This window comes from Anolis carolinensis, chromosome 1, assembly GCF_035594765.1.
Source record: "Anolis carolinensis isolate JA03-04 chromosome 1, rAnoCar3.1.pri, whole genome shotgun sequence".
NCBI lineage: Eukaryota > Metazoa > Chordata > Lepidosauria > Squamata > Dactyloidae > Anolis > Anolis carolinensis.
In genome coordinates, this window is record NC_085841.1 from 67,390,763 (window position 1) to 67,412,393 (window position 21,631).

The window sequence follows — 21,631 nt, forward strand, 5'->3', positions numbered from 1 at the left end:
ACGTGACAGGGCGTCTGCTTGCTTGGTCTGGGCTGGGGTCACATAATGAATCTGGAAGTTAAAACGTTCAAAGAATAAAGCCCAACGTTGCTGCCTCTGATTTAGTTTGCGGGCAGTTCTTAGATGTTCTAGATTACGATGATCAGTGTGGACTTCAATGGGAAATTTGGCCCCTTCTAGCCAATGTCTCCAAGTTTCAAAGGCTGCCTTGATGGCCAGTAGTTCTTTTTCCCAAATGGTGTAATTTCTCTCTGGTGTGGTTAGTTGACGAGAGTAAAAGGCACAGGGATGGAGGTGATCTCCCACCGGTTGTAAGAGTACAGCCCCAATTGCCACATCAGAGGCGTCCGCTTGCACAACAAAAGGGGTTCCAGGATTTGGGTGCTGTAGAATTGGCTGGGAGGTGAATAGTTTCTTTAGTTGCTGGAACCCTTTCTCTGCTTGATCAGTCCAGCGGAAAGGCTGCTTTCCACGGATGCAGCTAGTGATGGGGTCGGACCAGCGGGCAAAATCTGGAATGAACTTGCGGTAATAGTTCGCGAACCCCAAGAAACGCTGCACCTCTTTCTTGTTAGTTGGCGCCCGCCATTCCAATACTGCTGAAACCTTGGCTGGATCCATGGAAAGCCCTAGAGGCGAGATGCGGTAACCAAGGAAATCTACCTCTTGTAGATCAAAGGCGCATTTTTCCAGCTTGGCATAAAGTCCATGATCCCGCAATCGTTGTAACACCATTTTGACGTGGTTCTCATGTTCTGATTGTGATCTAGAAAACACCAAAAAATCGTCCAGGTAGATTATCAAGAACCTGTCTAGATAGTCCTGAAAAATGTCATTGACAAAATGCTGGAACGTTGCGGGAGCTCCGCATAAACCGAAATTCATAACTCGGGACTCGAATAATCCGAATTTGGTCTGGAAGGCGGTCTTCCACTCGTCCCCTTCCCTGATGCGAACTAAGTTGTAAGCCCCCCGAAGATCCAGCTTGGTGTAAACCTTGGCTCCTCGAAGCCGATCCAGTAGATCCGAGATTAAGGGCAGGGGATAGCTGTTCCGCTTGGTGATATTGTTCAATGCTCTGTAGTCCACCACCAAGCGTAGTTCCCCTGACTACTTCTTCACAAACATCACTGGGGAGGCGGCTGGGGATTGAGAGGGTCTGATGAATCCCTTGCGAAGGTTTGTCTCTATGAATTCCCTGAGAGCTTCTTGCTCTGGTTCAGTCAGGGAGTAGAGATGCCCTCGCGGGATCGGGGCCCCCTCCACCAAGTCAATGGCACAGTCATAAGGTCTATGTGGGGGTAATTTTTCGGCTTCTTTCTCATTGAATACATCCCAATACTCGGAGTACTTCTTTGGCAAGGTGATGATGGGCTCGGTGTCTGTGGCATGGCAGACCTTGGCTACGAGGCAATGGTTTTGGCAGTACGGTGAAGCAAACTGCAGTTCTCTGTTGGACCAGGAGATGTTAGGGTCGTGGAGAGTCAGCCATGGAATTCCCAAAATCACAGGGAAATGGGGAACCTCGGTAACAAAGAAGGAAATCTCTTCCATATGTTCCCTTATCCACATCCTGGTGGGTTCCGACCACTGACTTACGGGGCCCGTCTTGAGGGGGCGGCCGTCTATGGCTTGCACCACACGGGCATTCTTGAAATCATGATATTGTAATCCCAGAGAGTCGGCATACTCTCTATCAATGAAATTGTTGGTAGCTCCAGAGTCTATCATGGCGTGGATCATGACGGGTCCCCTTTTTGCTGACCATAATGTGACCACGAGAAGGAACAGGACCCCGGTTGGCGGCTCTTGAATGGATTTTTTGACCGGGTTGGCGAGCCTCTCTACACCCGGTCGTTGGCTTCCCCCGCCGGCTGTGTGCCAGTCGGCTCAGACGCCTTCGTCTCCGTGGAGGACGCCGCCGCAAGACGGGCGGCAGGCTTCCCTTTGGCTGGGCACTCTCTGGCGAAGTGGCCCCCGTTCCCGCAGTACCAACAGAGGTTTAAGCGTTGACGACGGGCCTTCTCGGCGGCATCTAGTCTGGGACGCACATTGCCCAACTGCATCGGCACCTCCTCGCCTCCTCTGGGGTATGGGGTTGGCGGTGGGGGTCTCCACACTGGACGTGGCTGAACGCTGGCGGGAGCGGGGGGTTTTGCCCCGGCTCTATTGCCCTGGCCTCGAACCCACTGTTTCCTGTTGGCAATCATGACTTCAGCCCGTAAACATTGATCAATGAGTGCCTCGAGGGTCTGGGGAGGATCCACCTTGGAGATTTCTTCCAGCATTTCAATGTTGAGACCCTCCCGGAATTGTCCTCTGAGGGCTACATCGTTCCAGCCGGTGTTGTGGGCCAGCACTCGGAACTCGGCTATATACTGAGACATAGGTCTGTCTCCTTGGAAAAGGCGACGGAGTTTGTGACCGGCTGCCTCCAAATTGTCCTCGATTCCCCAAGTCTCCTTGAGGTGGTCCAAGAAGTGTTGCGCTGATCTTAGGTGTGGAGAGGCTTGGTCGAACAGTGCCGTCGCCCAATTGGCCGCTGGCCCGTCTAGAAGACTGTAAACCCACGCCACTTTGATGTCTTCTTGGGGAAACTCGGCATCACGGGCCTCTAGATAAGCTTGACATTGGCGACGGAAAACATGAACCTTAGAAGCTTCTCCAGTAAACTTGGTAGGCAACGCCATGGCCGGGAGGCGGATTCCGCGCTCCCGCAAGCCCTTTATTTCTCCATCCTGGGCGTTGAGTCTGTCGCGGATGCGATCCACTTCGTCCTTGCTGATGGTGTAGCTCAGTGGCTGCCCACCGGGCACGGTTCCGGTAGACATTCTGGCCGAGGTTAATTGGTGCTTAGGGTGGCGGAGTCAAACTGTCAAGACCCAGGCTGCAGAGCACCAATAACCATACACAGAGGCCAGAATCTATCTAATATCTTTATTGAAGGAGTATATAAAGTTAATAAAAACAAGTGTAGAAAATAGTCCAGAATTAGACCTTTCAGGAAAGGTCAAAATTAGTCCAAAGAAACAATGTCCAATATGAAATATTAAGGTCCAAAGTTGTAATCCAATAACCGAAACACTCACTTTGCCAGGCAAAGTGAGGGGAGATGACAAGGTCCTTTAGTCCATAAACTTGAGCAAGGCTAGGAAATAACTTGATACTTGAAACAAGGCTTAAAACGTGGAACAAGGTAAATAGGAACGAGAACAAGGTCCGTGGAATAACTTGGTAAAATCCGTGGAACAAGGCAAGGATTGGTCCTGGGAAGCAAGGCAAAGTCCGTAGATAAACAAAGGCTGGGAAGCAAGGCGAAGGCTGGATAGCAAGGCAAGGCTTGAGCAGGAGCGAGGCTTGAATTGGAGCGCGCTGTCCAGACACAACTCGCTCCGTAGGCTGACGAATTGACTCCGCGAAGTTACTACGCGGGTAAAACGCCTATATAGAGTTTAACTTTCCCACCGAAGCAGTTCTCTGGGAATCAGAAACGAAAGCTAAACTCTGAGACCAGATGTTAAACTCCTTAAAGATTCTCACGAGAAGCAGTCTTAATTGGCTACATTCTTAGCTGCAATCCTCGCACTCCTGCGCGAAGCTGATTCCAAACTTCTCTGTTGTTTACAAAACTCCCGGCGCAAGAACACGGGAGAAGTAGGCTCTGGGCTTGTTTGACATACTTCTGGGAGACAACTTTCTTGCAGGTGCAAGGTTCCCAGATCTGCCTGGGAAAGATCTGGCTGAGAGGAATCCAGTTCAGACTGGGAAGGTAAAAAACCCAAGTTTTCATCTTCATCAGGAATTACAATGTCCTGAGCAGGACTACAAGGCCCATGGGTCATCACAGCTCCACACACTTTAACTGCATCAGACTGAATTCCATGTCATTTTGTATTTCTCAAATCTTGGCTACATATCTTCTGATGTCTGCACATGTTGGTTTATACTTACAGTTTTCATATCTGGTTTATAATAAATGAAATAAATTAAACAGAAGCAGAACAGGAAACCAAGTTATAAATGATTTTTAATATCATTCATATGTTTCTGTTAGCTTTTAACTTTTGCAGTAATTTTGCCTAATACCTCTGGCTAAAAATATATGCTCAGAGTTGTAGGTCTTCAGATCTTTTTTATGCTTCACTGCATTCTAGGCAAATTTCTGCCTTGGCACTCTTGACTTCCTGAACTGAGCTATGCAGAATCTGCTGTGTTCACAATACATTGCTAGTGTTTGCCTTGAAAGCTGTTTGCAATTCCTAGTAGGGAGAGGCTAGTTATGAAATGAGAACATTTTTGGCTCGAGATAAATTAATATTTAGGGCAACGAATTTCTTTTCTTTTTTAATGGCAACTTGATAGATCTGTTTTTTCAGATTTTTTTTGCAAAATTTTCAATTGTTTCCTTGAGTGCTCTTCTCCTCTGAGCAATTGGGAATGGGTGTGGAACCCCCTGCCATGCCCCCTCTCCTCGTTTATCTTGTATGGAACTCAAGAGTTCCCACAGTTGCTTCAGGAACAGCTTACATAACTGTTGACATGTGAACCATAAATGACACTGTGAAATAGCTGCTCATTCCTTTCTTGTGTTTTCTTTCCCTGGGATTTGCATCATTTCAACAGGTTTCATAAAACAGGCTTCAGGGAAAGCAGTGAATCAACAAAACACACACTTCTTTAAAAAAAGAAAAGCATCTCTTCCCTTACCCACCTCCCACACAGGCATCTCACAGATTCTTCAGAATTTCCCTTGTCATAAAGAGATGATTACTTTTGCCCGGTTCCCTCTAATACAGATCATAGCCTTTGCTTAGCCTATGTTTACACTGACTGGTAAATCCAGGATAAACCTTGAGCCGAAATGCCCCAGATTGACACTTGAGGTGATCTCTCAGGCCCCTTCTATACTGCCAGATATTCCAGATTATCAAAGCAGAATGTTCACATTGTCAGATTTGGACTGGATTATTTTAGGGCCCATCCAGACAGGGTCCATAACGTGGGAGCTCCCACCATTTTACTGGAGGCGTCCAAACAACATCTTCAGTAAAACTGAATTAATTTGGGACAAAGCAGGAAAACCCTGAATTAATTAGGCACTGGATTAGACCCTGAAAGCCTGGGTCTTCCTGAAAGACATGGGTCTAATCCAGTATGGGCCCTGTGTGGACTGCTCCCGAGCTTTCTGAGGAGGGTGGACTAGAACCCAGCATTTTTAAAACACGATTGCTCCCAGGTTAAAAGGCTGTGTGGAACCACCCTGAGGAATTTTCAGAAATATGGTCTAAAAAGTAGTATTTTAATGTTCTGGTTTGAAACTATGCAGAGTAACTGATTTGGAATAATGCAGTTCAATGCAGTTGAAACTGTATTATTTAGCAGTGTAGAACCAGCCACTGTGACACTGTCTTCCTGATACTATGAGTTAGATTCATGATCAGAGTATGTAACTGGGTTGACAGAAGCAGACTTCTGTGCTCTGCATTATGTGAGTCTAAACTGAACATATAACACAGTTTCAGACTGATTATATGGCAGTGTAGATGGGTGTAGAGACACACAATTACAGTAGGATTGTTAGAAGTAGAAACTCACTCAAGTTCAATTGCATTTATTTACTGTACACACACTGCTGCAGCCTGTCAGCCTGGTTAGCTCTAAACTGCCATATAATCCAGATTATCAAAGCAGATAATCAAAAATTTCTGCTTTGAACTGGATTATAGGAGTCTACATTGCCATATAATCCAGTTCAAAGCAGACAACCTAGATTTTATCTGGCCGTGTAGATGGGGCCTCTGTACTTTTCCATCCTTCCAGTGATGGGCTGATAACAATCTTCTAGCTAGACAAGGTATACAAGAGGGCTACATAAATGTAAAAAGGATTGTCAAAACAAGCTTCTCTGTTAGAGCTTCTTTTCATGTCAACATATTTTGTCCAGGTCTGAAAAAAATAGTAGTTAAGTGCTGAATTAGAATGATCCATGATCTCAGAAGCTGACTTACATCTCAAGTGTTTTCTTAGGGTGAAAAATCAAAATGACACACACAGATTCACAAACACACACATACTTATTTTTAGACAGAATAATTCACTGAAAGATTTTGAAAAATAAGAAAAAAAAACTTTGCTCCTTCTTGTTCAAAGAATTTCATGAGCACCAGAAAGCTCCTTGATTCTCCAAGAAGACAAATATTCTCCAACTATTTCCATTCTTACCCACTGTGTAACATTTAAAAAAATCATCAAATTCAATGACAGACACTTTGTTTAGAGACCAGTAATTTTTCAGTTGAAGTTCAACTACCTTCTGTCATGCAGAAAAAAAACACACAGTCAAAACACCCCCTGAGCAGTGGGACGGAAATAGAGTTTTAGAAGCAAGCAAAGTGAGGGGGAAAGGATCCGGGTGGTGATGAAGGTGAGGGAAAAAGGTTTTTGGCAGCACAGGAGAAGGGAAAGACTTTTGGTGGTGAGGAAAGTGAGGAAAAAAGGCTTTTGTGGTGAGGGAGATGAGGGAAAAGGCTTTTGGAAGCAAGGGCGTAGAGGGAAAGACTTTTGGTGGCAAGGGAGGCCGGGGGAGGGGGAGGAGCAGGAAAGGGGGGAAGCTTGGAGAAGAGGGGGAGGGAGGAGGAAGGGGGGGAGAAAGGGCAGAGCCCCTCAGTATGCATCGCGGAGCCCCAAGAGCTCTGCGGAGCACACTTTGAAAACTGCTGATCTGTGGCCCTTCCTGACAGGCCCTATATCTGAGGATCTGATTCCATGTTTTCTGTTCATGAACCAGGCTAAAAGAGAAAACTTGGGATCAGATCTTGGGATATAGGGACTGTGTGAAAGGTCCCTTGGATTATCTGCTTTGATAATCTGGATTTTTTTGGCAGTGTATATACAGCCTATATCTCCATTGTTGGGGCCTTCAACTAGTTCATTATCACAACCAAGTACAGATTTAAGTACCTTACCTGCCAAATATGAAAGTGAGATAAACTGATAAAAATACATTCAGTACTATAAGTGACTCTCCCTTCCTCCACTCTGTAGCTTCATGTTTTATTTATTTAAGGCATTTATCAATGCTTGGCCCACCCGAGCCCCATGTCAATGCATAATTGATAATAATACTGTAAAAACAAAATAACTAAAAGGCTATTTTTAAAATTCCAAACTCTTCTTTTTAAAAAGGCAGTGTTCTCTTATTTATTTTATTTATTTCCGATATTTCTACCCCGCTCTTCTCCCCGAAGGAACTCAGGGCGGCTTGCACAACTGGCAGGATCACTACCAGTATATCATAATACAATAAAATAATAAAACTATTAAAATAGTTAAATAACATAGTAAAATACAATATATAAAAGATTTAACACAGTGCAAGGCCGAATATATATGCCAGTCATCCATCAGACCATGTGCAAGAGCCTTAATCCAAGCTCTTCCCGGCTCTTTCCCATTCTTTTGTCTCTCCTTTCCTCAGCAACCTTCAGCAGCTGCTCCTGGCCAAGAGCCTTCATCTTAGCCATTCCTCCCAATCACGTAAGCAAACTTGCTTCTTTCAGACTTGCTGTTGCTGCTTGTGACACCTTTAAAGCCTGTAAAGCAATAAAGTTTATAAAAAAGCAATACAGATTGTAAATTAGACTTATCTTGATTTGCAGAACGGTGACAAAATTAAAAGCAATAAACATGCAGAGAAAATCAAAAGTATGAACCATTAGCCTTGGTAACAGGACCTCAGTATGCAAAAAATGATTTCTTGTTTACAACAGGAAGTCTGACTTGGCCATGGTGGCCCATGCCCTGGTTACATCCAGATTGCATTACTGTAAGGCTCTCTACGTGGAGCTGGCCTTGAAGATGGGCTGGAAACTCCAGCTGGTTCAGAGATCGGCAGCCAGGTTCCTAACTGGAGCCAATTGCAGGGAGCATACAACACCGCTGCTAAAGCAGCTCCAATTCAAGGTGCAGGTAATGACGTATAAAGCCCTATATGGCTCAGGCCCAACCTATCTCCATGATCACATTTCTCCCTATGAACCAGCCTGTGCCCTAAGATCCTCTGGAGAGGCCCTCCTCTCATTCCCGCCACCTTCACAGGCATGGTTGGTAGGGTTGAGGGAGAGGGCCTTCTCGGTGGTGGCCCCCTGGCTCTGGAATGCCCTTCCTAGAGAGATTAGGCAGGCCCCCACTCTATTCTCATTTCGTAAGGAGATGAAAACCTGGTGGTTTAAACAGATTTTTGATTTCCTTAAACTCACTAGCTATACTCTTGCTTAGCATTTTATCCATCCCTGCCCACACTATATTGTAACATCTGGCACGTCTAGCACTTTATAGTTGGCCACTCCAACCTTAAATCCTGGCCACTGTATCCAGATTCATCAATGGAGCTCTGGCATTAGGTTTTAATTCTTGGCTATGTGTTTTATGATTATCTGTTTTATGCTGTTTATGTGTATAATGTTTTAATTGTTTTATGTTTTTAACTGACTGTATGTTTCCTGTTATGCTGGAAACTGCTCTGAGTCCCTTGAGGAGATAGGGTGGTATATAAATAATTTTTATCATTATTATATTATAAGCATGGTGCAATATTTGAATATTGGACTATGTCTCAGGAAAGCAGGTTCCACTCAGTCATGGAAATGTAGGGCCCTTCTACACAGCTTTAAAACTTGGGGGGGGGGGGACAGATTAGACTGATGATGTTTTAGTCTGATCCATTTCAAACTTGAGTAAACCAACTTTACTCAGTTTAATCCAGTTTTTAAGAATACTTCTAAAGATCCAGACCCTCCCTGAAGATCCAGGTCTTTGGAGCTATGAGGCCTGTGGAAACAGAACCCTGGAATTACCTTCCGTGATCCCAGTGCCTGTTTCTACAGCAATCCCTTCTCCCGAGGCTCAGGCAGCCTGGAGAAAAGGGATGGCACTACCAGCCTCCCACCCTACCCCCTGCCCAATTTCTCCTCAGTTTATTGGAGAAAGGCTCCACTTGAGGCTTGGAGCCTTTCCCACTCTCCCTCCTTCCAGGAAGAGCCAACAGAGGACCTTGGATGCGGAATCTCCCCTCCCCAATGTTCTCTGCCAGCTCTGCTGAGAGCAGGGGTGGGAAAAGCTCCATGCCTCAAACTGAGTCTTCCTCTGGTATGTTGAGAGGGAAATGGAGGGCTGGGAGAGGGAGGCTGGCAGTGCCCTTGGCCACTTCTACTGAACTCGAATCAGCACGAAAGAGCATCTAGCCCCCCCCCCCCCCCCCCCCCGCAAAATCCTGGCATTTGGGGCAGCTATGTGGCCTCAATTCCTCTTGGATTTTTGGCCTGTTTTGAAGAACCCCCCACTGGGCAAGTCACATTTCCCAACCTCAAAAAAGACAAATTTGTCAAGAAAACCCTGAGATAGCTCTTTTAGGGTTTATAACACACCCTCGTTTGTGTTTCCCTTGGTCTTAAATTATGAAAAGAAGGAAAAATATAAGTGATGAAAAGAATGAAAACACTGAATGATACTTCCACATCCGAAAAGCTACAAGCATGACTAAGAAAAATTTGATGTCAAGTGGAAGCCCTAAATGTTCTAGTTTTACAGTAAATAGGTGGTGGGTACTGATAGTAAGGTTTTTGGGATCACTAATAAAGGTTTTGTAGCCAGTGGATCTATCTCAACTTAAAGTAGGCAGTGTGAGACTTACCAGCAAAAAACAGAATCTGAGACTCAAACTAAAAAACAACAACATATTTTGTTTCAAGCAGCAAAAAATTATTTGGGGATTTCTTGATGGTTGAAAGCAAAAATAGAGCATGGCAGCTCTAATGCTATAAATCTACCCTAAAACTCCAGGAACTAGATTTTGGGATATGCACCAAAGAAGCTAAATTCCAGGTAACCAAAAGGCTTGAAAACTCTGAGATGCAACAGCAAAAGTGTCAAATATATAATCATAAATAGTAGGAAGTGCTAGATACTGAACTTGTGGTAGATGTTACATAGTAGTTGGCATACTATTAGTGACAGTTTTAAGTTGTACAGTATGTACTGTTCTCTATTTAGGTATATATTCCCTTCTCATATTCAGTGTATGATTAGAAACTTGAGAAAGCACATTACATAATTAAAAAGATGTTAACAGGGACCTGAGAAATATTTTAAAGAAGGTGGTCAGGAGGGAGGGGTCAAAACACTTTTAAAATACCTTTGCCAAAATTTTGTCTTTTTCTGGTAGTTTCAGGCCTCTCTGATGGTTCTTGTGATGCCAGACACTGACACATTGTTACAGATTCGCATTACCTTTATTGATGGTAAATGATGCAGGAGACAGTACACAACATAGAAGCATTCAAATCCTTCTGCTAAATGATTCTAGCATTTCTTTACAACTAATATAATGCTGGATCTCCAAACAGATTCTACTTGCTCAGAAAAATTCAATCCCCTATAACTGTGAGTCTTTGGATTGAAGTACATCTCACCCAGACAAAGCCAGGAATTATATAGTAGAGATGCAAAAAAAAAAAAAAAGAAGAAGAAGAAGAAGAAGAAAAGAAAGAAAAAAAGTAAGTGCACAGTCAAGACGTACTCCCTTCACCTCAGAGCAATGAGAACACTAAATTATTTAGAATGGTGAGAACAAAAAGCACCCACACAAAATTTAAATCAGAAGAGTTTTTGAAATTGACAAATTTAATAAATACTGGATATAATAAATTATATCCAGTATTAGAGGAATGGAGAACTTGGCTTCTAATCATCATCATCATCATCATCTCTATCTATCTATCTATCTATCTATCTATCTATCTATCTATCTATCTATCTATCTATCTATCTATCTATCTATCTAGTATATTAAAAAACAAACCAGGAAAATAAGAATCAAAGAGTTGTAGATTGAAAATATTATTACTATTAGTGTGGTATGCATATGCTTGGGTTTAGTACTAAGCACCCACCCAAAATTTAAGAAATTTTGTGAAACAACATTAACTAAATAAGATTCAGATGGCCAAGAAAAAAGTGATTAGTTATATAGAATTACTAGCTGTGCCCGGCCACTCATTGCTATGGTGTTGTCTGGTGGTGCTGGTGAGAAATTGTTGAGGTAGTGGTAGTATTGAATGTCTGTTGTATGGTTGTCTTTATGTTTAGTATGCATTTGGTTGTTTGCGTACTATGAAAGTGGTGAGGATAGAGGGGGTCTATGTGCCTGTGTAGTATTTTATAGTATTTATATGTTGTCCATGTGTTGTGAATGCTTGGATTGTGATCTGCTGTATAGTAGAAAGGGTTGATCAAATGGCTTTGAATTAACTCATTTCCAGTCCAAAAAAGCCATATAGTTGCATTGGAAGACCTAGGTCTTCTGATACAACTGCGTATATAGTAATTTCCAGGGAATGTTTGTTATAGAATCATCAGGAGGACCCAGCAAATACCAAGAGAAGTGATTTCCTCCTGGATTCAGGTAAGTAAAACCATGGATATGGGTTCTGTAGCTATGGAACCCTTATTGTATTTGGATACTTACAGAAATGTTTTATTGGGCATTGTGTGCTGCTTTCCTCTTTATTGCTATGCTTGAAAATTATTTTCTATTGTTTTAAATTATGAGTATTTTAATATGTATCTATGGGTCTATCCACACAGGCCTAAACCTTGTGGGGTTTTTTTCCAGATTAGCCTGAGGCATCCAAATGATACTTCAGGCGAATCCGGTTGAACCTGGAGTAAACCTGCATTTGCAAAGGTTTTCTTTTCATAGATACAGTAGAGTCTCACTTATCCAACATAAACGGGCCGGCAGAATGTTGGATAAGTGAATAAGTTGGATAATAAGGAGGGATTAAGGAAAAGCCTATTAAACATCAAATTAGGTTATGATTTTACAAATTAAGCACCAAAACATCATGTTATACAACAAATTTGACAGAAAAAGTAGTTCAATACACAGTAATGCTATGTAGTAATTACTGTATTTACAAATTTAGCACCAAAATATCACGATGTATTGAAAACATTGACTACAAAAATGTGTTGGATAATCCAGAACGTTGGATAAGCGAGTGTTGGATAAGTGAGACTCTACTGTATATAAAAAGAATGTGGAATGGGTGGTGAATATACTTGCCCCGTGATAGCTCAGAACATGGAGGATTTCTATAGAAACAGACAAAGTACATCATGGATACTAGATATATTATAAGTTTTTTCTTCAAAATGGAAGGGAACAAAATGCTACAGTAAGAATATGGTTCCCTCTGCTTTCTGCCTCAAATGGGACGAGGCCTTTAGTCTTCTCATAAAGTCAGTCGCAATGAGCCGAAAACCTGAGGGAAATTGTCATTTAAAATGCTACTTCTCTCAGTTTGTGCGTAACAGAAGTTTCAGACCCTGACGTTGCAAAGATCCAGACCTTTCAATAAGGTCTAGATCTTTGTAGGTGTGAGGAGTGTAGAGACTGCTCCTGAGATTGACATCGGAAATCTCAGGAGCAGTCTCCACAGTGCCCCTACCTCAGTGAGCTCACTTTTCTAACTTTAAATAATAGAAAATTAACTAGGCTGCAGGCTTGAAAGTGCTTTGTTGCATCTGGAAATTGAGCCTTCGAGAGGGAATTCCTTGAAAAGTTCCATTGCATCATTTCCAGCTGCAACAGAGCACTTGGAATTCTCCTGCCATGGTAAACAACATACTTAATTTTATGTTGTTTAAAATAGAAAAGAGGGCAAAGGAGGGTAAGGGGACAGTGGCCATACACCCCCATGCTGATGCTCGTTTGGCAGGGGAGGGAATGTGTCTCCCGCCAAAAAATGTCAGGGTCTGAGACTTCTGTTACGCACAAACTGAGAGAAGTGGCATTTTAAATGACAGTTTCCTTCAGGTTTTCAGCTTGTTGTGACTGACTTTATGAGAAGACTAAAGGCCTCATCCCATTTGAGGCAGAAAGCAGAGGGAACCATCTTCTTACCGTAGCATTTTGTTCCTTTCCATTTTGAAGAAAATAATAATAATATATTCACCCATGATGTACTTTGTCTGTTTCTATAGAAATCCTCCACGTTCTGAGCTATCACAGGGGCAAGTATATTCACCACCCATTCCACATTCTTTTTATATATCTATAAAAAGAAAACCTTTGCAAATGCAGAAGTCATTATATTGTCATTATAATTAGAATTACGTTTGTCAGATATTTGATATGTGGACTTAGATAACCAATTTAAAAACTAAAGCCCAATTACATACTTGTAAAATTTTCCAGAGCTTTTAGGAAGACTGTCCCTGGTATTTCCAATTATTTGTAATATAAAAGTCAAAAGTAACACACTAAGTAACACACTATGTCAAAATTGGGAAATCTCAGACCTAAAAATAAGGAGAAAATATAGCAACAGTGAACTAGTAATATATCAAAACTGCGCAATTCCTGAAGAGTAATATATTTTAAAAATTACTGTAAAGGTTTTATTCAAGAGGATTAATGGTGAGAAAAGCAGCATCGAGGCACAATTTGAGACTGCCCACTCCAAGGATCTAAAACAGGGGAATCTGACAGTTCCTGTTCCACGTTAAAATAAGTGCCTTCTGAACAAATTGGGAACTCTGAAGATGATTGCTCCCCAACTCCAAAACCCTTTGTTTCTACACACTTTAAGAACATTTTAAAGATAGAGTCGCACAGAGAGCCTTGTGTCATTTGATGGGCTCTGTGGGATTGCATCTTTAAAATGGAGCTCCCGGTGGTGCAATGGGTTAAACCTTTCTGCCAGCAGGACTGCTGACTTGAAGGTTGAGTTGCTGACCTGAAGGTTATCGGTTTGAATCCAACCTGGGGAGAGTGCAGATGAGCTCCCTCTATCAGCTCCAGCTCCCCATGCAGAGAGATGAGAGAAGCCTTCCACAAAGATGGTAAAAACATCAAAACATCAGGGCATCCCCTGGGCAACATCCTTGCAGACAGCCAATTCTCTCACTACAGAAGCGACTTGCAGTTTCTCAAGTCACTCCTGTCACACACACACACACACACACAAATCTTTGAAATGTTTTCAAACTGTGTAGAAATGGGGGGAACCCTGTGTATGATAAGTGTCCTGAGTGTCTCCTTTTGGTATTTACGAAGAGCAGCACAAAAATTGACTTCCCTATTTTTTTCTGGGAGAAGTAATACACATTTCTTTTTTAAAAAAAACTGTTAAGCAGAACAAAAAAGAAACATAAATGCATATATTAACATTCTTTTATCATATTATGCTCCTTCACCATTTAAATGTTTCCTGAAAATATTTTGGCTTTCTCTATATGCTAGGAATTTGTTTTATTTAAAGGCTGTTTGTCAGTTTATTCATTGTGTTATCACTGTGAATACAGAACAGAACCTGGATTTCATATTTTAGAGACGGCACACTTATACAAATGCAGTCTTCTTCTGCCTACATAGTGTACAACAAGATCACTTCAATCTGAGCATCAGTGTCTCAGAACCTTGAAGTATTGAGAAAAGCTACCTCACAGCATATGTTGAGTGCTAACAAAAATTACTGCAGAAAAAAGGCTAGGTTTTATTAGTGCAACTCACTCAAGGATGACTCTGAGTCATGATGCTGTAGTAGAACTGTTCCTCATCAGATTTCCCCCCTCCTGCGTACAGGAATCAAAATGGCTGCTGGAGGTTTTGCTTTGTAGCTATGCGAGGTAAAATGATCCTCATGACTTTCTCCTTCATCTCTGCTCCCCAGTTCCTGCATTGCAGAAAGCAAGACATTAAAAAACAACCACATCTAGAATGTTTGTATTAGCTGGATTGGCTTCCCATTTGGTAATTTTGTCTACTCCTTCTCTGGCAACCTGAACTCCTAAACTACTACATACTTGATTGACATTTTAAGTTACTGGAATGGTAGCAGCTTGGGAAATGAAGAAAAATGTCACGGGGGAGGGGGTAGTATACAATTTTTATTTCAGAAAAAGCAGCCTCCTGTTCTACCTTTCTGTTCTACCTCTGGTTCCTGCTGTGAAATTTTTAGTCAGGCCATCACAACAGCTATTACAATGCCTGAAAACACAATCATGGAGGAGGGAGTGCAAATTACTTCCCCTTTTCCAAGACTCTACTGTATTATAATAATCAGCACTGATTGGGCAAGGAGGCAAGCCCAGGCTAGGCTGCTCCTCCCTGCAAACAAATTTTGGTTGAATTAAAAATGCTTTCTCATATATCCGAAGATATTCCAGTGCCATTAAATAAATGGGCTCCAACGCTTCGAATTGGAAGGTTAATTTCAAAGCGCCAAACCACCTCGGAACCCCATTTGGAACCCACAATAGATACAATTTTATTCCAATTTACGATGATTCTGAGGAATTCATCCATGCCTAGTTTCCACACTGCAGACATTTGGCCCCACCCACCATCACTGTTGGTGCTTTTTGGTACTTCAACTCCCACAATTCCCAACAGCAGGGAGGGAGAGAGAGAAAAGGGATGGGAGGGAAACCCATTTGGCAACAGCACTGGCCCTCCCAACACAGGACACAGACAAATCATGGAAGGAAGGAATAAAGGCTATTTTATTTTTTTGCAAAGTAGAAATGTTATGGGGTAGCTTACAACCAAACCTTCCTGATTGGGGAGCAAATTGAAATTGCCCAAAAGGGTTTATTTTGACTCCTCCCCCAATTTCTCCTCCCACAAATGGGTGATCCTAACCTGAGAGCAATGAGTGCTACTTCATTAGAAATTTGGCAAAACATCCGGAGTTTTGAGAAAAATCCATTTCCTCACCTCTTCCTGGCACGTTGGGAAAAAATGCTGCCCTCAATGTTTAAAAGACTCAAAAACTTCACTTTAACCAAAAGGAATGTAGTGAACCCAGTGGAATACCAGATTTTAAGTGTAGAACTCAGTGGGATTTAAGTTATGTGATGAAGTGGTAGCTGTCCTTTTGTTAAAGTTTTATATCATTGCAAAAGTTAGTGATGACAAGCAGATTGCATACATTTAACTTCAAGTTACCTGTGAATTTGCAGTGACTCTGGAGATTTTGTAATGTTTTCCTATGCAAAAATTACCAAGAGGTGGTCTGCCATTGCTTTTATCTGAAATATACACCACAATATCTGGCTTTCCTTTATGGCCCCCCCCAGTCTAAGAATTGATCAGGGCTTACCCTGTTTAGCTTTCAAAATCAGATGGTGTCTGGTGCCTTCAGGGTGTTTAAGCCCTGACAAGCAACTTATTTAGGATGAATTTTCTCTTAAGATACTGCTTTTATGTAGAAAACTATCTGTACATCATGTGTATATTGTCACATGTAGTTTCAGCACACTTCATTTCTGTCCTGTGACAGTATTTATTACCTACCCAAAAGTGATATCTGTTTAGGATGTCCATGTATGAAACATCCTAACATTAAATATCAGATAGATCCTTTGAAGAAAAAAAGAATTTTTCCAGTAAATCCTAGTACTGTGTAGAGAAGGGTAGAAAAGGGAAGGAAGAGGGTGATTTTGTAATAGAACAAGACCGATTCCTCTCTGTAAAATTCATATCTTTAAAATTTTGATTTTTTTTCACAGAAGCTGGTTTTGTTTGTTATCAGATACTGACTATACCAATAAAGCAGAGATGAATTGTTCTCAAAAAATATTTTTCCACTGGGGAAAATCAGGAATAAGGAACAAATTAGAAGGTAAGGAACACATATCTATTTCTAGTGCTGTGGTCTGCTTTTCTGTAGAGGCAGCAGGAACATATAGATAAGTTGTAGGTATCGCAAGTGTATTAAAGAAATATTTCCACATCTTTTAAAAAGGAAATTATCTGAAGAAAGAATATTGTACATAATATTCAGTCTTTTAGGTGGTGAGTGACATTTTGGATCAGGCAAAATAATGAGATGTAACCCTTACTTGAAACCCTGGCTTTGCTTCTTTGTGCTAATAGAATACAGCACTGAAACCAGAAATAACTGCAGGAACATAATGCTGATAGAACTCTAGAGAACTGATAGCTTTGTCTAGTTTTGGATTTCTTCCCATGCTGTTGGGTAATAAGAGTGGCATTGGTACAACATTACTTCTTAAACTGTGGAGGTTGGGCAAATTTCCCCCTGCAGTGTGCCCATAATTTTTTGTGTCCATTAGCTACAACTGCTTTTTTCTTTCCTAGAAGCTCTCCAGGGATTGGCAATAGATTGCCAGGGATCACAATTTTGAGTAACATGATCTAGAGAACATACCGCAGGTAGGGTTTCCATCTTCAAAAGGACTAGTATTCGGTCTTGTTGAGAGGCGGGAAATGTGTTTTGATGATAGGAAATATGGGCTGAAGAATCCCTAGGAGTCTGAAACTGCAGATAGAGGGAAGGAATGTTGGTATAATGTAAACTCAGCCTCAAATACTCATGAAGGACTCCTTGATGAAATTGGAATAAAGATTAAAGGCATTTGGGGAATTTTGTGTGCTTGTTTTTTTTTTCATCTGAACTATTTCTTATTACAGGCAAAGAAATGGAAAATGCCTACTTTGTGGAATTGGGATGGGGCTGTCTAGGCGTACTTCATGTGCCATACCAGCATGACTTCCTTTGAGAATGTTTTTTGTTTGTTTGTAGAATATGAGCTGTATGTACACTACAGTAAGGTGTGCAAATTCTGAGTTGCAGTGGACTATGTTACCTCAAAATGCAGGTGGAGGATATTTAAAACATTCCCTATCTGCAGCAACACTCACTGCAAATAGAAAGCTAACATTTCAAGAAGCACTAGAACCTTGCTTCACTGTTTGATTTTTATGTTTTACTCATTTTTGAGTAAAGCATTAAAAATTTCATGCTTGCATTTTAAATGGTCGATTACTTCAGGAGCCTGTCTCCTCATTTTTCTGTATGTATAAAAATAGGCCCTTTATCTCAAATTTATGGTGACTAATTTGAGAAATTCTAGATTGCTTCCAGCTTGAGAAATCAAATTATATTCATTTTTATATAATGCAGGCACATCATTGTTGCAAAAGCCAAAGATGTTCAGGCTGTTTATGTATGGTGCTAATTTCAATTTGAGCTAATAAATATACTTATTACATTCAATACACTTCCGATCTACTCAATAACTGGAGCTATCTGAGCAATTCACAAAATTAACATTACAAACAATAAAACAACAAGAGTAATAAACTACAGTGGTTTAAACACCACTTAATTGTTAGTTTCAACTGGTATGAATTCATGGAGAGAGCCAGCATAGTGCAGCAGACTTATCCATGATACATTTCCCCTTGTTGTTGTGTGCATTCAAGATTATTTCAACTTATGGTAACCTTAAGACAAACCTATCTAAAGCACATTGAGTATTCATGGCTGAGTGGGGATTTGAACCCTGTTCTTCATGCTTCACTTCAAGTTCCCATAAATTGGAAATGACTTGAAGTAACAGATCAAAAACCCCAGAACATTGGTTCTCAACCTGGGGTCCCCTGATGTTTTTGGCTTTCAACTCCCAGAAATCCTAACATCTGGTAAATTGGCTGGGATTTCTGGGAGTTGTAGGCCAAAATATCTGGGGACCCCAGGTTGAGAACCTCTGCCCTAGAAGAATGTAATAAGTCAGCACTTACATATGTTTTGTTGATACTTTTGGTGTATTGAAGACTGGCAATTGGATTTCTACTTGTGGGGACCTTCAGGTCCTTCAGATTGCTGATCCAACAGCTTAGTGGTATCACAGTTCACCAACATCTGAAGGATTCCTTTATCACTTTTTTTAGTTCCAGTTTTCAAATGGCTAAATACCCACATTTCCCACCCTTGAATTAGGCATGATAAAATCTACAAATAAGGAATGAGTAACACAAAATGTCCGAAGTAAAACACCACAGTGCACAGAAGAAGAAAAAAATCACAATTTTGAAAAAAAGACTGAGATGCCCAAGGATGGAAGAAATAACACCAACTGCTGAAAATATTATCAGTTACACATGTACTTAAATATGCATTTTTGAATCACAAGGAAATGCATTCAATCTAATATCTGACATCCATGTTATTGTTATATAACAGGCATGGGCAAACATTTTAGAAAGGGGACCACTTACTGGGGCAGGCCTGGGTGGATGGGCCAGGAGCGCAAGGAGAGGGGAGGGTTTCACGTGTCCTTGTGCAGTGCTCTTGGAGAGCTTTGAGCAGCTGCATGTGACTGGGAGGACTGGGGCAGAGGCTATGCCACGCAGCTGGGTCCAGAGGCCATGCCTGTTATATAAGAAAGCAAAGTCTTCAGTTTAGAAATAATGCTTCAAAGTGAGTTGAACGCGCAAAATGAATTCTTACTCTACTTAGCAGTGGGAAAAGGAATGTGGAGACTTGGCCTTCCAGGTGCTCAGGCAAAGGAAAACTGCTGCATTAACTCCAAGCATGAGTGTATTTCCCAATTAATATTTTTGTAATCTTGATCACACTGTAATGTTGATTGGTCAGATGTATCCAGTTTACATCTGTGAAATGTTGGATGGTGTGCATGGAAAGCTGATGAAAGGCAAATAAATTTCAACTTGCAATACCATAAGCCACTTGTTGGTTACAACACCTTTCCAGATTGGTTTGCAATGGAAATACATCACCTAATAATAGCACAAAAGGAGTTAGATGATCTATCACTGAATCATAACATTTTTTTTGTGGCATAACACAATACACTGGGGAAAAGATCTGTTGCAAATTAGGAATTTATACAGCTAACACTAAATAAACAGATCTTTTCTCATAGAGGTTTCATTCCTCTCTCTCCCTGCCAAAATCCCTTATGCCGGGAGTGCAGTTATGGATGAGGATGTTGCCCTCAAAGAGAAATTCTGTCCCCCCCCCCCCCCAATGAAATTTCCCTCTATTCCCAAACTGCTAGCAAGCAGTGAAATACTGAAAATCATTCACACCGAGAACTCTTATATATACAGTAGAGTCTCACTTAATCCAACACTCGCTTATCCAACATTCTGGATTATCCAACGCAATTTTGTAGTCAATGTTTTCAATATATCATGATATTTTGGTGCTAAATTCATAAATACAGTAATTACTGCATAGCATTACTGCGTATTGAACTACTTTTTCTGCCAAATTTGTTGTCTAACATGATGTTTTCATGCTTCATTTGTAAAATCATAACCTAATTTGATGTTTAATAGGCTTTTCCTTAATGCCTCCTTATTATCCAACATATTCGCTTATCCAACATTCTGCCGGCCCATTTATGTTGGATAAGTGAGACTCTACTGTACTGTGTTTGCATTCCCTTTAGTAACTCTGTGGTCCTGTTTCTTTGGGTGCCTAAACTATATTTCTAAATTATTAACTGAAATGTTAAGTCAATGAAAAGCTAGAAATTTGGGCACAGAAGGGGAGACAGAATGGAGGGGGAATAACCCACTCATGTTTGTTTCCTCCATAGCTGCATTCTACTTTGTGCTTTCCATATTACATGCTCTGTTATAGCACTATTATTCCACTTTAAATGCAATAAAAACAATATGTGAAATTTTGGAGTTTGTAGTGTGAAGAAGTGTATAATTATATTTTGTTTATAGATGATATGTGTATTTGATTTTGTTTAAACAGTCAGGTTTGGCTAAGTTTAAAATGGTGAGTATTTCAGTTGACCATATGTATGGGGGAAGGTAGCCATCTTAGAATGCTAGAACAGGTTACCATAGCAACAGGGGCGGAGCCAACCGCCGCTTGGAAAGGAAAAGGGGAATGTTTTAAAACCCAGCAGTCTGTGATCTTCCAGTCACAGTGGTGGATCTGATCCTTGTGTGGAGAATCAGACTGGCTTAAATAGAAAGATTTGAGTCAGATTTAGGTTAGACCAGACTAGGCAAGTTAGGTGATTTGTCTAGGGTCAGTTGTAGAATCTGTGGATTAGGGAACATTAATCCCAGGGGATCCAGTAGGATCAGGGTTTAGTGTAATCCAGGGAAAGAAGTATTTTTGAAAGTTTAACCACCTCATAACCGTTGTAACCATTAAGCGAAGTGCCTTTACCAAGTTATCTGAAACCATCAAGCTCTGTACCTGCAATAAACTTGTTTTGATTTTATTCAAATCAAGCCTCTGTCATACTCTCATATTGAGTTAAGTAACATCAACACCTGAAGTGGAACAAATAGAGAAAGCTTATAAGAACCAGTACCATCTGCCTGACGTCTCCATTGGTGGCAGCGAAGAAGAAGATAATCAAATAATCAATTAACATCATCTCTCATAAAACATCTTTATTAAGTGGTGGCATCTGTGTGTATCTGTGTGTGGGGGGGGGGGATCAAAAGAGGGATTCCATCTCAGTCACACATTCCTGTCAGACACCTCACCTCTGTACATATTGGTGGCAAGCGGAGGGATTCAAAAGGGATTCCATTCCCTGTCACCCTCAGTTCTGTACAATTTGGTGGAGCAGCGGCGGGATACGTATAACATCCCTAATTTGGTGCCTGAGACAGCTCATTAAAAATTTTCTGAGGTAAAAGTTATAAAGAATGGCCACCAGAAAGCAGAAAAGAGGAGCAGGAGAGGTAGAGGTGTACCAGGAGGGAGAGAGTTCAGATTCGGAACAACAGACCACCATGTCAGAAGCAATGATGAAA

At 41.3% G+C, this 21,631-nt stretch overlaps 1 protein-coding gene across 10 annotated transcripts in view; it reads left to right on the forward strand.

Moving 5' to 3' along the window:
* The window catches only part of pde10a (phosphodiesterase 10A), a 360,355-nt gene that overhangs the window by 152,373 nt on the left and 186,351 nt on the right, over positions 1 to 21,631 (forward strand). Inside the window, exons 1-2 of one of the 10 annotated variants that reach the window (XM_062976355.1) lie at positions 7,525 to 10,553; positions 16,576 to 16,688. The exons of the other annotated variants lie outside the window; for them this stretch is intronic. Of the exons in view, the coding sequence (XP_062832425.1) occupies positions 16,625 to 16,688 (64 nt within the window). The 5' untranslated portion in view covers positions 7,525 to 10,553; positions 16,576 to 16,624. Of the gene's footprint in view, positions 1 to 7,524; positions 10,554 to 16,575; positions 16,689 to 21,631 lie in introns of those variants that run through there. 10 annotated transcript variants of the gene reach the window in all.